Below are 14,220 nucleotides of genomic sequence, written 5' to 3'. Positions count from 1 at the left end.
AATCAAACTTTCATGTGACAACTTTCAGAAAGCATAAACTCGGAGATTCTTGTTTTTAAAAAATCAATCATGTAAACATAATTTTTAAAAGATCTTAACAGAATAATCACTGAAGTTTTTTTTGTTTTGTTTTGTTTTGTTTTGTTTTGTTTTGTTTTGTTTTGTTTTTAAAGTTCAGGACGAGAATGAAATCTTTCCTCTAATTAAACGTTGGGGCACACCAGAAGAGGCAGCAGAGGGAACTGCTCTGCCAGGAAAAAGCTTTAGGAACCCTTCTGACTTGGGAAAACCTGGGTCACAGATGGACTCGGCCCCCCTTTTCCACATTGGGCTTTTTCCCTAATCATTCATGCTCTAGTCCAAGCCCCTGACATGCTACCCAGTGTTCCCGCGAACGTGGTTCTACATTGTCCGTCAGCACCGAGAAGTGGGGCACCTTGTCCAGCCACCCAGGCCCAGGCAAGCTGGCCTCTAAGCGCAGTGGGCAGCAACTGGCCAGATGGGCTGCCCCACCTGGCACAGATTTCCCTGAGACTCACTGGGCTGCGCTGACTTGGACTGCAGAAGGCAGTTACACATTTTTAATGTATGAGTAAGGGCCTCTGTTTTTGCTGAGGCTCTGCACACCTGCACGCATTCAAGTGTCCACGGGAGGGGGGGTGGTAGCAGGCAAAACAAGACCGCTCCATTCTCTTAAAGGGGCTACCTCCATTTTTCATCTGGTTTTTTCATCTCTTTCCCTCTAAGCCCACCACAGATGTTGTCGAACCACGTGCAGCCAAACTTGCCCAGGAACTCGCACAGCCAGTTAGTGAGCCTCAAGTCAGGAAGTGGGTTTCTTCACACCCTTTTCCTCCTGGTGTTTTCTAGGGAGCAGACCTTTTAAGAAGCCACCACAGAGGGCTTAGCTGGGGTCAGGGCTAGGGAGTAAGAACTGTGCTATAAACCGAAGTACTATTTTTTTTCCTAACCTATGCAAATGACTTAAAGGAAACACCTTGCTCTGAGTACCCAGGTAAGCAGAAGAGAGAAAGAGGAGTGACCAATTAGGAGTACGAGCTCAGGACCCAGGGTTCTGTCAGCAACTCTGGCGGTCCATCTCTGGACCTGATTTAACCCTGGGGGAGCGATTCCTCCGCATTGCATTGTGGGGATGAAGACCATAGCCAGTCTGGCCCACTGTGAGTCTTGGGGAGGCATTGCATCCTAAGAGAGCATGACTGTGTGCTAGCTCTTACCAACACTTAGCCAGCAACTAATTTCTGAACAGCCTTCAAGTGTAGGATGTTGCAGCTAGATTGGATTGGAACGTGAAACAGAATATCAGAAGCAGCATGAGGCTACAGGAAAAACAAAACTCTTGGTTCGCCATAATGCAGTGAGCTGAAAGTGTCCTGCCTACACCCTTGAAGAACTGGGGCCAGCGAAGGAGCTTGGAGAGGCCTTCCCAAGAAACTGCTCCACCCAGTCTGAATGTCAGGCTCCTCTGCATAGCTGTGTCCTGCCACCCTCTTAAATACCTCGGGTACTACCCTCCTCGCAGAGTCTAAACTTTCAGATTCAGTCATCCTAGGAGAACTTTCACTCTCTTTATCTCTCAGGGAGATATGAGTCACACCACTGGGTTAATTATAGACAACATTATGCACAGAACCCTGAAGTTTATTGTGAGCCACTATGCACATGGAGACACATGATCCTGAGTAGTACCTTACCCTAGGCCAGACAGGAAAGCTATGCTAGCTTCTTGAGATGCCACCTTTGTGGATCGGGTCCAATGTGGCCATCTCACAAACTTGCCATTCAGTTGTCCTGCTGCAGAGGACATAATAGACTTCCTACCATGTCCATATTGAGGCCAGGACTCCTGGGGACTGTTACAGCCAGGGACAGAGCCAGGCATGTGTGGGCCTATGCCTGTAATACACAGAGGTATTTCTACTGGGCAACTATGACCCAAAGACTCCCTACCAGCTTGGCTGAACCATTTTGGAGGCTGAGATGCAAGACAGATCAAATCTGCTTGCTATCAATCCCCGTTCTGTCCAGGACTACAGCATGTTCTCAAGGCTTTCCTGCCTCTTCCCCTGCATCTCCTTTGTCTTTGGAGATGCTCCCATACACACTGATTGTATAGCTAACCATCTCTTTCTATCTGCTTCTCACTGTGTTGGATATTCTCCTATTTACTAGCTAGATAATGTGAAAAACTTTGGGAAGCATCTTATGTGCTCTCTGGCTTTGGTCTAGACATTCCCCTTCCCCTCAAAATCAATCCCACACTTATACAATGAGAAAAACAGAAGCTGCCATGTATGGCTTCTGTGAAAAGTTGACAAATATTAGTATGTGAAAGAGCCCGGGCCACAGTGGGTACTTACCACATGCAGCACGTTGGGCTGCATATCAGATGGGGCCTAACTGGCATAAAGAACTTACCTTGTCCCCTGATACTGTCAGCAATTACTGTAATTCTAAAAGCAAAATAAATCTCCTGACTTTGAATAACTAGAATTATACTGCAAAGACAAAAGGGTTAGAGACTAATATGCGGTGGGTGGGAATGAACTGCCATTCCGAGGTACCTAGCACTGTTCTGCATGATGTCATGAATTCACAAATTCTTACGTGCCTATGAGATGGGAACCACTTATTACTACCATTCTCTTTCAGACAAGGAAAATGAGGCACAGAGTTGTGAAAATTCTGAGTGTCACACGGCTGGACAGTGGCAGAGCCCAAGTCTGTGTTCATGGTCCCTGTCGGTTATAGCCTCACAGTAGAGCAGCTCAGAGTGGCCATCCCCTCAAATGTCTAAACCAGACTTCATATTGAAGGTGCTTTTGAATACAGATGGGATGCCGATGTCACTGAAGTTATAACATCAAGTAAGTTTCGTTTGGGGTATATGTGGGGGGAGGGGTGTACAGCAGTGGTCTCTCCACAGCAGAGGCAGTGAAAAGGAGACCCTGTGGGGCAGAGCTGGAGAATCTGAGACATGTCAGAGGCGACAGGGACTTTCCAAGACCATGGCTTAAGGGCAGCCAGGACTTGTGCCACGCCTCACAGCAAGCTGCCTACACCCTTCTCAATGGAAGCACCCTGCTTCAAAGGCAAAAAGGTGGAGCTTCACCCTGGAGTCAGAGTGGAATTCCCAAGCAGACACCACCCAATTCCATCACCAATAGTGAGAGTGTGTTAAAGAAACAGTGACCCCCAAATTGTGAGACCCAAAGACTGCTGGAAATCAGCCAGGGGAGCTGTTCCCAGAACCTAGGGTCAACCTGTTATCCAAAATGCAGGCAGGTCACGGAGAGGTGCATATGCCAGGGGTTCAGACTGACTCAAAAGCAACTCCAAAGACGGCTTGTACAGCTTTAGCCCAAGGTTCTGAGGAAGCTCAGCCAATCCCAGCCTTCAAAACTATGAACAGAAATAGGGAACCCCTCTTCCCATAAAAGTTTAAGTCATTCAGAAACAAAAAGTTCACAACTGTCTGGCCAAATCCTCCAACCATAGGAATTTCTTTCCTGGTGGAAAATGATTAACTGTCATCACACTCATCAGGAAAGAGGCAGGAGCTGTGAACTGGCACTGCAGGCTCTAGAGACCTGCTCTCCTCCCACCCAGTTCAAAGTTTTCTGGGAATTTTCCTCCTTGGTGCTACAAAGTAATTCTCCATTGACCTATAATTGAACAGCATGCTAAATAACCCAAATCAACCGAGACACCCAAATCCATGCCACATGAGCCCCCAAAACCTGCCATTAGGCTGCACAGGGACTAAGAATCCTTCAGCCCTCGGGGCTGCTGTTGGGCAGGAATATTCCTTTCACTCTCCTGCAACATACCCATCAGAATGACCTGAGATCAAGAAGAAAAATGGTCTCTGTTTTCCCTGTTCCCAGCCTCCTTCTTCCCCACACAGACACTACCCAGAGACACTCCACACTCACACAGTGCTGCCTTTTACAAGCCCATGTCTTGCCAGACCCAAGGAGCTCAGATAAGTCATCGCCTAGCATCTCTGGCTTCTGGGAAAAGTGGCTAATGTTCAATGTGGGTAACCAAGGTCTCTTCTCATTCTGACAAGTTGGCCTAGCTCAATGCTAGCCAACTCTCACCGTCTTCTCCCAGCCGTGTTTGCATAAAAGGACTGCACCAAGAGCCTAGTGCGGGGCAACACGCTAGAAAGCTCTACCTTTTGTAACCTATGTTTGGAATATCTGAAATCTACACGGATGCTTGCTACATTATGACCTCAGCAACCTGTCTCACTTTTCCTTACTGATAACTTGGGCTCATCAAGAGCTTCCCAGCACTGTCATTTTGGGTGCTGGTAAGGACAGATTATTTTGTAGCTCCATTTTCTTCAGAAGACTGTGAGTGTAGGTGCTATAACAAACTCACAGGCCATGTCCTGAACTGAAGGGCTTGTCAGGCCTTCCTTTTGTAGTCAGGTTATTTTCTCAAATGTGTTTTATCAGTAGCTTTGAGTTACTTCATGCTAAAACTCAACTGCAATCAGACCTCAGGGGTTCTGGGCTTGACCTATGGATTTTCTTACTGTGTGACTTTAGACTGACCCTCCTGTCATCTAGGAAATGGACAGAATACAATTCATTTAGACAAAAGGCAATTTAAGGGCACCCTCAGAATGATATCTGGGGCTGCCTTTTCTCTGTCTGATTCCTTTTAATGTTTTAGTGTGATTCTCTCTCTTTTTATCCCTCTCTGTCTCTCTCTCTGTCTCTCTGTCTCTGTCTCTGTCTCTGTCTCTCTCTCTCTCTCTCTCTCTCTCTCTCTCTCTCTCACACACACACACACAGAATATAAAGCACACTTTTATAATCACTAGTGAATGACATGGCTATGGGCATGGTTTTTCCACACTCTGGGTGAAAAGGAGACCTTCCTTCATAATTACAGCTTAGTGGGTGATGATATATCCAGACATGAATTACCAGTAGGTCAGTTGAATATCACCTGCGGCAGGAATATGAATGGGCCCTTATCTGTAGCTATGACTAGGAATATGGAATAAAGTTCAGTAATGGTGATGCAGGAGCCAAGAACTCTGTACTGAAGCCAAAGCCAGCTCTACCACTCCCCCACCCCACATACCTTCAGTCACATGTATGAAGTGTTAATTAGTGACAAGAGTCCACCTGTGTCTTAATCCCTCTGTGAAGGACACGGAGAGACCCAAGGAATGTTCCCATTCCTTAACATGAAGAACAGATGGTGCATTCAAGCAAGACATGCAGCGCTTAAAATTCATTTAAGAGGTAACTTCTTGCAGAATAAAATTACCTGACCTTGGATAAAGCATGTTCTTTGTGCTCAGTTTCACCATCTCTAAAATAGGGCTAGAGGGACAGAGAGGAAAGGTAACTACTATTTAATAATCTAGTATATTATCATATCCCTACTCTAAAATTAATCAGCTGAACAAATGAATGCTAGACACTGTGCTAGATGTAGGAAAGGAAAGGGCCCATAATCATAACAAATTGATCATTTCAGCATGCGAGCACAAACTGAGTGCTTACCATTTATTTTTCTGAGGTTTATAAGGAATACAGAAAACAGTGGGCTGGTGTCTCTCTGTGCTGTAATTAGAAGAGGTTCAGAATGTGTCTATGAACAAAAGAAAATGGAGCTTTCTGATTATATCACTTTGATAGCCGTAAGCAGTAAGGTAAGGAGGTACATTCTGGCGGAAGCCAACATTGCATTTGATGTATTCTTCACTCAGCTACCAGGCAGGCTTTCAAGCCATGTTATCTGTCCCCACATCTTGACCTAATTTAACAAGTTGCCATGGGAGCTCAGTGAAGGTTGATGCAATTTTCTTATCTTTGAAGGAAGAGTGTAACTGTGCAAGAGAATGTGAAAATTCCGTCTCTAACTGATTTCCACACTTTACAGTGCAGTAACTGAGATATCACAGGAAGAAGGAGAATGTATTCCTGTAGAGGCAATATGGACAGTAACCTCAGCCCCTAGCCTGGGGCAGGCAGATACATCCTTTTCTCAGCCAGGTGCCTCTGGGCAAATACATGTAGTAGAGGCCAGGCAGTCATGGTACAGAAGCCTAAGTGTCCCTACTGTAACTGACACACAAGCCACAGTGATTGAATTTCAGGGCAAAACCAGAGACAGAAAATTAGCATGATTTTTATAAACATGACAAAAATACTGCCAATAGTTACACAGTGATTTGTACTTTTCAAAGTACTTTTCAAATATCAGGTCACCCTAATATGCCTGCAGAAAGCCAAACACCTATTTGTAAACACCCTAGCCATCACCTTAAGTAAGAGACAAGGCAGAACACATATGTCCCATCTCTTTTTAATCACTGTTTCTGAGATGAAAGGGGGCCATGAAGCCACAGGCTCAAAGAACCTAAGTGTTCCCCAAAGACAGAGCTCATGGGGAAAACCACCAAAATTTGGTCTGCTCTTATACACCTAACAAACTCCAACCTTTATTTGGGCCACAGCAACAAGAGATTCTAGTTCGAGTCTAAAAACACTTACAATACACTGGACAAAACAGAAAGCCTTGGCGGGGGGTAGTCTTACTTACACCTAGTTGGTGCCCATTTGCTGAAATAATAAATTTATTATAAGTAGGGGTTTCTTCTCAGCTTGTCTAGCACAATGTCTAGCACTTATTTAATTAACTGACTTGCTTCAACTGCATTTCCACACATCTCCTATTGTCAAGATAAGGGTGAGCAGTTCTACTTCACTAAAAGTAGAAAAAGGTACAAGGTAAATTTGCCTAAAATCACACAGTGTGTTAGAGCTGGGAGGGAGCGCAGAGGACTTCTGTTTTCTGGGCTTCTGTTCTCACCACTATTTGAGTCTGAAAAAGCTAAATCCAAAATTGTAAAGAAACAGAAACTAAATGTAGAGATGCTTTAACTTTTTTTTTTTCAATTCAAATAGCTCAGTCTTCTAGAAAGTTAAGTGATGATAGCCTTTTCACCTCTTCTAATCATTGACTGTTTTAATCCCTTATCCCATGAGGAGAGGGAAGGAGAGAAAGAAGAGCGGAGGGAGGAAAAGAGCCTATTAAACAACATGCAAACATGAATACTTTCCATCCTTTGAGCACTACCCTGGCCTTGCCTTTTCCTTCTCTTCTAAGCCACCCCTCTTCCCTCCCCATTCTACCACTGCATCCAGCCAGAGAGAATCTAGTCCCAATTCCAAAGTCTGCCATTCTTCCACACCTTGAAAAGTTTCTAGACTTTTCTCATCTCAGATATATTCAATGAAAATGAGTACCTTTCCCAATAATCTGCTCTCCAGAAGTAGAAAAAAGATTCTCCTGAAATGTAGCAAGTCCCACCTACTAATATTTTAAAAAAATAGACATGAAGGTATTTGAAAAAGAGTGCTTTGTCTGTGGGTCATGATTCTACATATGGTCCTTGCTGCCACTCCCAAACATAAAGGCATTTTCCGGGTACTGCTAATGCAGTGACTGCCTTAGGATCATTGTGGAATGCAATATAGAAAATATATTCTTGATATTTGAAGGAGGAGTAATTTTTCAAAGAATATGAATTTTGTTCTTAAAGATCAGTCGATGTTCAGAAAAATCCCAAAACTACCCTAAAACACTTCTAATATCAGACAGGTATGTCAACAGAAAGACCATGTCTGCTGTTTGTCTTTAGTCACACAGAGCCCTCATTTGTCCAGTTGAATGACATTTTAAGAGGACAGCATGTAGATCAATCTGGCTAACAACACACTTTGTGAGCCTTGAAAACACTGCAATCTTGTAGGAAGAATCTAATACTTAGCACATTTATTATTCCATTCTCCTGGACCGTTTCTTGAACAAACTATTCCAAGGCTCCTAGGTTAAGTAGCCTACATGCTAGCTTCATCCATTCTCTGGGTTCTTTCTGAAACCACTACTACTCTAATGAACGCTTTCACACCTGCAAACAACCCAATCCTAAAGCTAAGTAGTAGTAATAGTAGTAGTAGTTGTTGTTGTTGTTTTTAAGTGTTTTACTATGGAAGGCCAGAATTGGTCTGTACAGGGTTTGCAACACTGTTCTGAAATTCAAAGCAGCAAGCTGCTATGAAAACCATACTGTGAAACTCTCCAGCATGCATGCCATTGACCTCTGTCCTTGAGAAAGCTAGCTTCTGATTTTGTATTTGGAAAGGTCTCCCCAGAGCAGATCAGCAAAATCCCCTCTACTATCCAGGAGGCAGTATCCAAAGACTCCTGGTCATCATGGTCCCTTCCCCAGATACGAAAGAAGTTCAAAAATTAAAATTTCTACCACTCTTCAATATGAACCCTTGAGAGAGAATGATACTATTGCTTCCCCAAATCAGTGGCTTTACCATAGGCAGAGTGGCTTTGAGACTGAAGACTCTCCAAAGACATCTACTCTTCACAAAAAAGAAAAAGGGATGCTCCTGGGTCTCTGTACTTGACCTGGCCCACAGAAACATGCAAATAGCCACCTAGACGGGGCTGGTGCCTACCTGTGTAGCCAGCCAGGGCAGCAGCAGGAATGACAGGCTTGTCCTTGTTGAGGTCAGCACGGTCACGCACATAGTCCTTGAAGGTGCCCTTGGGCTTGTGGTTGGGCAGGGCAGCAGGGTAATCCTCGGAGTCGAAGCTGTCATAGGAGGGGACACGCTGCAGGCTGTTGAAAGACGACTGGCTGCTCCAGGATTGGGTGAGGCGGTCACAACTATCGTAGCTCTCTATACTCTCAAAAGAGTCCTGGCCCCCGAGTTTACCTGGAGGTAAAGGAGGAGGTAGGAAGAGGGCAGGGAGGAGGGGTTGGGAAAAAACAACTGTAAAAACCCTCTTATGGAGGACAGATTGCTAATCTGATCTGGAGAGGAATGAAGGGAGAGAGGGCCCAGGGATACAGGAGTCCCAGAAGTCATGGAGTCTATACTAGCGGGAAGGAGGTTGGCCTAGTCACAACATCAGAGATACTGTCATTGCCTGGCTTATAGTTCCTAGGATAGAGACTGGAAGTCAGGTTCTACTCCTCTGACCTGTCTGACCTGTTGTATGGACACAACAGGATTAGGACCTCAAAAATTCTAAACCCAGAAATGTAGAATCTTGGAGTGGTACCTGCCATGAGAGTCCCGGTTAACATATTAGACTTAAACTGAATCTTTTTTTTTTTTTAATTCCAGCCAATGAAATTATTTCAAAAGGACCAATGTGGCAAAATATTTTGATCATAAAGAAGAAAGATTCCAATAGGCTAAGAGTAGATTGCTCCCCCCTTGCTCTTAGAACTAAAGTATTAACTTTCTAAGTATCTTTTCCCAAATACTAAGCAATTCCTTTATGCCCTCTGAAATAGAGGAAGAAGTTATGCCATGCCTTCAAGGAGAGTCAAACAAAGCCCACCAATGCTCACTGTCATTATTCTAGGCAGAAAACCTTATTAGATTCCCTTTCCAGTACAGTTTAGAACTTGAAGTTCATACTCCACGGGCAGGAAAAGCAGAAGAGATGACTGAGAAGCTGAGGCCCAGGGCAGGGTCAGAAACCCTTAGCTCTGTGTGTTACTTAAGGCATTCTGAACTGACCACAAGATCATGCAAGTTCATTCATTTCCCAAACCAGGTTATAAAAAGCTGCTATGGTTGTGCAATCATTCCTGGAGAAAATTTCCATTGGCAAAAATGCCATTAAAACAGGGGCTAATATAAAAACAATTAGCATGAAAATAAATTCATCGAAGACCTAAAAAGGCTCCCAGGAATATTTTATTTTTATGTTTCATGTTCAGCTACTGTTCAGGCACCTGGAGGCAGATCTCAGGAGACAGGACGGCCACTTGTATCTAGCACAAGCCAAAAGATGGACAGATGTGACAAACACATCTGTAGTAATAACCCCTAAATCCATTCTCAATTGTGCAAAGCTAGCTAAACTCTGAAATAAATGTGTCTTATCCAACCACATAGCTGCTCCTTCATCATAATGAGGACTGATTAAGAAAATAAAATTCAAACATGAGCAGCTGCCCAAATCAAAGTCAAACACATAGGATACTGTTCTCAAAATTTTTTTTAAAAAAAGAAAAAATGTAAAAGCCTAGATAAACAGCACTTCTGATACAATCCACTGCTACTGACAGTCTACCCTTCTGCCCATTCTGCTCAAGACAGGAAGGTCATATCTCTACCCTCTGCTCATTTGTTCAAAGAAAGGCAACATCCAGAAAGCAAATGAGAGCCTGAGGAGTGAAAGGCCCAGCCTGCCTTTTTCACACCACATCAGTCCCTTTCCATGACTATTGAGTCACATTAAATGTCTCAGGAAAGCAGTCCATATACAGAATGCCACGACCATTTTAGCAGTCTCTAGTATCTCACAGAAGGTGCTTTCTCATACTAGCTATGGATGCTGTTACTTGATTCCTCTGTGGCACAAACACACCTAAAGCCTAAGAAAGAAACCTATATTTCCATAAAGGATACCCTGCCCACTGAGTCATCCATATGTACGTATCTGACTATGCCTGAGTCTCTTATCTCATCGGCCATTTTGGTATTTGGAGGGCCAGGAATGGAAAGAGCTTCATTTAGCAAAAGTGCTAAAGTAGGTGCACTACTCTCTCACAGCCTTATGCCACTCGGTTCAGACTGTGGTTTAGAGCTGAGCGCAGCTTTCATTTTAGCTCTATTTCACAACCCTAGTGCTGGAAGCCTTCATTAACGGGTATTTTCTCCAAAACACTGTCTTGGATCCAGAAGGATTAGACACTTGGTTCTACTTCCCTGTTCAACCAGGGAGGCAAGCATCCCTGAGACAAGCACTGACCATCTTTTCTGAGAAACGCCTCTGCAAGGTCCTTCCAAAGCTAATTGAGTCCCCCGAACAGCACTCTCAACAGTAGATGCACAGCCCCACAGCCACCCACAGAAGAGACTCACACAAAGACAGGCCTTAGAGCTCAAGCAAGCGGGACAGAGGACTACTTTGTACACTGTAACACAGAATCTGAATACTACGATTATTAATAGAAAGTTAACAGTAATGTCTTTAGTCTAGACCAATCACAACACTCAGAATCAATGGCCCTTTGGCCAGCCATGTTACAGCATGTCTACCATGCTTGCATGCTTGCACAAGCTGGCCTGTGCAAGTCTGTGGCCTGAGCTTGGAGGAGATGAATGACAAAGAAACAACTGATGTCCTATAGTGAGTATCAATCTAGGTTTATAATCATTAGTTAGGGTCTCAAGGGGTAGTGAGGACCCAAGAACCATGAAAATGGAAAGGGAGAGAGAAGCGTTTACATCAATCCAAACCCAGCCACAACTGTAAAACAATGTGATTACAGATCTACCCAGATTTACAACATAGCTGAACCCCAAATCCACAACTCAGCCTCCTTAAATATACAGAGACAGCCCCATAAGGAAGAAAATGGTTCTAAGGCTTCAAACTGCTTGAAAAGATGCACAGTTTTGAGTATGTATTTAAATAGACACATACCCAAAAATAAAGACAGGCAGAAAGTGGAAGGCAGACTTAGTCCCACCCATTCCCTTTGGTTTGAAACACAAACAACCTAGGAGCCTTAGAAGAACGATTCAGGTTCTGATTTTGCAGAGACTTTTCCTATTCGAGGCCAGAGAGCTATCCAAGGCTTGCTGGGAGGAAGTGTGAGCCTGAACACTTCAAGAGGATGACAGTAGGTATGGTTTACTACTGGACTTTGGCTCTCTTCTCTTTGGAGAGCTCTGAACAGGTAAAACAGGGAGTCATTTAGCGAGCAAGAGTCACTACCCTCCTCTTCCTGTTCATAATACTTTCCCATTTACCCACCAGGAAAGTCATGTTTTAGCTTTTCAGAAACTAGTTGACTCTTCCTGGGTGAAGAAGGCCCTCTTTCTAAGAGACTGCACTTTTCTCAGCAACAAGACAATCTGAACACGCTGATCCTGGTAGTGGAATGTTCATGGACTCATCTTAAACATCTGGTACATTTTACCTTTGGGGCAACAGGCCAGCCAGACCTATTTTGAAACACTTTACTGCCAGTGAATGTTTTATAATTATTATAATAGCCTTGTCAACAAAAGTACCTTCTTTTGGAAGCTTCTGACCTTCTTTCCCTGGTCCCCTAACTAAACACACACTTTTACCACACTGTTGACCACCAGTTCCAAATAAGCAATTGGTTAACCGTCTTATATCTGCCCAAACCAAAGAAGTCACAAGCAGCTAATTTCCCAGGATGAGCAGTAAGGGTCATCCCAGGTACCAAGCCAGGTTCTACAATGTAAACCAGGTGTATCCTGAGAGGAACACCAAAGCACATGCCAAATTTCAAGAGAATTAGATCTCAAGCAAAACCATCTTAAAGAAACCACAGCCTGCCTTTCAAATTCCAACTAGAAGTATTATGTAGGCAAACCATTTCACCCTGATAACAACATTTGCTTATTATTCTGCCATGATTAGTTCCACCATGGCCCCTATGATCTTTGGTACCATGTCAGATGAAGCTAAAATCCCACAGTTGAAAGGTCTTATTGTCTATACACTCAAAAATGGCAAAGCTAAGACTGATGACTAGAAGACTGATACCTGAGCAAAACGGGACCTGAACAACTCATGCATTGTGGAGATTTTTGTACACCCAAGGAATGTGAAGGTAAAATTGACCTACCACGACTCGCCCTCCCCATGCACATGTTGTCCGGAGTTAACACTTCTTGCTTGATGGCAAAGTAGTCTGTCTGCAAGGTGTCTGTCTGGAGAGGGTCCCGGAGAATGACAGAAGGGTAGTCATTCTCGTACTTGAGGGACAGGAGTTCCTCTGAGCTGATGGGATGCAGTGTCTGATAGGACTCTGTGATGAAGCTGGGCTCTGAGAACTCGGAGGGAGGAACACACTGCGCATGCTCGATACCATAGCCTAGAAAAGGAAAATGTTTACAACTGGAGACCCTGGTACTAGAAAGAAGCAATCCTTAATCCTTACTACCACTGGTCAAGGCCCCACTATATGATATGAGCTGACTCCCTTTAAAAAGAAAAAAACAAAAACAAACAAAAAAAAAAAAACAGTAAGTCAGAGGACTCGGGTTCAACCTTGATACACAACTTGCTATCTGCAGCCCTTGATAAGATACCTTCCTGTTTGGTCTTAATTTACTGATCTGTAAAATAAGGCTGGTTAAATCTTCCTCAGAGCACTGTGAGGAACAGTAAATAAGACAGTATATGCACAATGTCTACAACATTTCTGGCATTCACAATAAGCTCTTGATATCTAGTGAATTTAACTTGTCGTTGGAATAAAGACTGTAATAGGCAAAAACTTAAATATATGTAGATATGTAATATATGTAGATGTATATATTACACCTACTTAACACTACCTTTAAAGGAAGGGCCATCAGAGAATCCCAATGCTATCTCTTCTCTAGCCACCTCTATAGTGTGCTAAGGAATCCTACACTAAAAAAGAAAGTTTTACTTCCTATTACAGAATATGATGCAGCATGGGCCACTCATGGAATCTAGAAGAATCCCATCGTAAAACCTGTCATCTTTATTAAAAGACAGCAAAAGCATGTGGACCAAAATCAAATCCCTAACCCTACCCTCTCCCACTCACTCTCACACATGGGATTAAAAAATCGAAATCTGGCCAGGGTGCGTTTCTTCCCAGTTCCAGAGACTTTGTAGACTGGTAAGCACACATACAAAGTTAATGCTTGTACTTTGTGAAGTTATAAAATAAAACAAATAATAAAAAGCAGAATATAATTGAAAAAAATATTGCTTTCTATAGAATTATTATTAAAGTATCTGAGATCAACTAAGCCAGGGAACTTTTAGCAAGTTCCTGACCACAAAGAGACAGAAGGAGAGTGAAAGACAGCACTTACTAATGAAGTAATCCGAGGTATAACGGGACTCTGGATAGGCAGGGTTGACTCCATTCACTGGATATGGCTTCACATCTTCTGTAAGAAACATGTCAGGGAATGAAAGAAAGTTAACATGCAAGTGACACTTGGCCTACAAGGATCTTGAACACACAAGGACCCTAAGGCTCTCAACCTTTTTTTTTTTTTCCTGAGAAATCTACAAGCACATTCCAAGTGGTGTCTGAGTTGCCTGAATGGAGCCTTATTTCAGGATGAGATCACAAAAGTATGTCTGAGTTTATCACTT

The 14,220-nt window shown here is 43.4% G+C and overlaps 1 protein-coding gene across 3 annotated transcripts in view; it reads right to left on the bottom strand.

Annotated features, from left to right (window-relative positions):
• Ets1 (ETS proto-oncogene 1, transcription factor) overlaps positions 1 to 14,220 on the bottom strand; it is a 123,476-nt gene that overhangs the window by 12,239 nt on the left and 97,017 nt on the right. For all 3 annotated transcript variants that reach the window (XM_060371432.1, XM_060371440.1, XM_021651583.2), the window contains 3 exons: positions 13,932 to 14,009; positions 12,704 to 12,952; positions 8,529 to 8,789 (listed from right to left, as the gene is read on the bottom strand). In XM_060371432.1, the coding sequence (XP_060227415.1) occupies positions 8,529 to 8,789; positions 12,704 to 12,952; positions 13,932 to 14,009 (588 nt within the window). The remainder of the gene's footprint in view (positions 1 to 8,528; positions 8,790 to 12,703; positions 12,953 to 13,931; positions 14,010 to 14,220) is intronic.

This window comes from Meriones unguiculatus, chromosome 1 (assembly GCF_030254825.1).
Source record: "Meriones unguiculatus strain TT.TT164.6M chromosome 1, Bangor_MerUng_6.1, whole genome shotgun sequence".
NCBI lineage: Eukaryota > Metazoa > Chordata > Mammalia > Rodentia > Muridae > Meriones > Meriones unguiculatus.
Note: the sequence above shows the minus strand (reverse complement) of the source record. Positions and strands in the feature narration are given on the sequence as shown.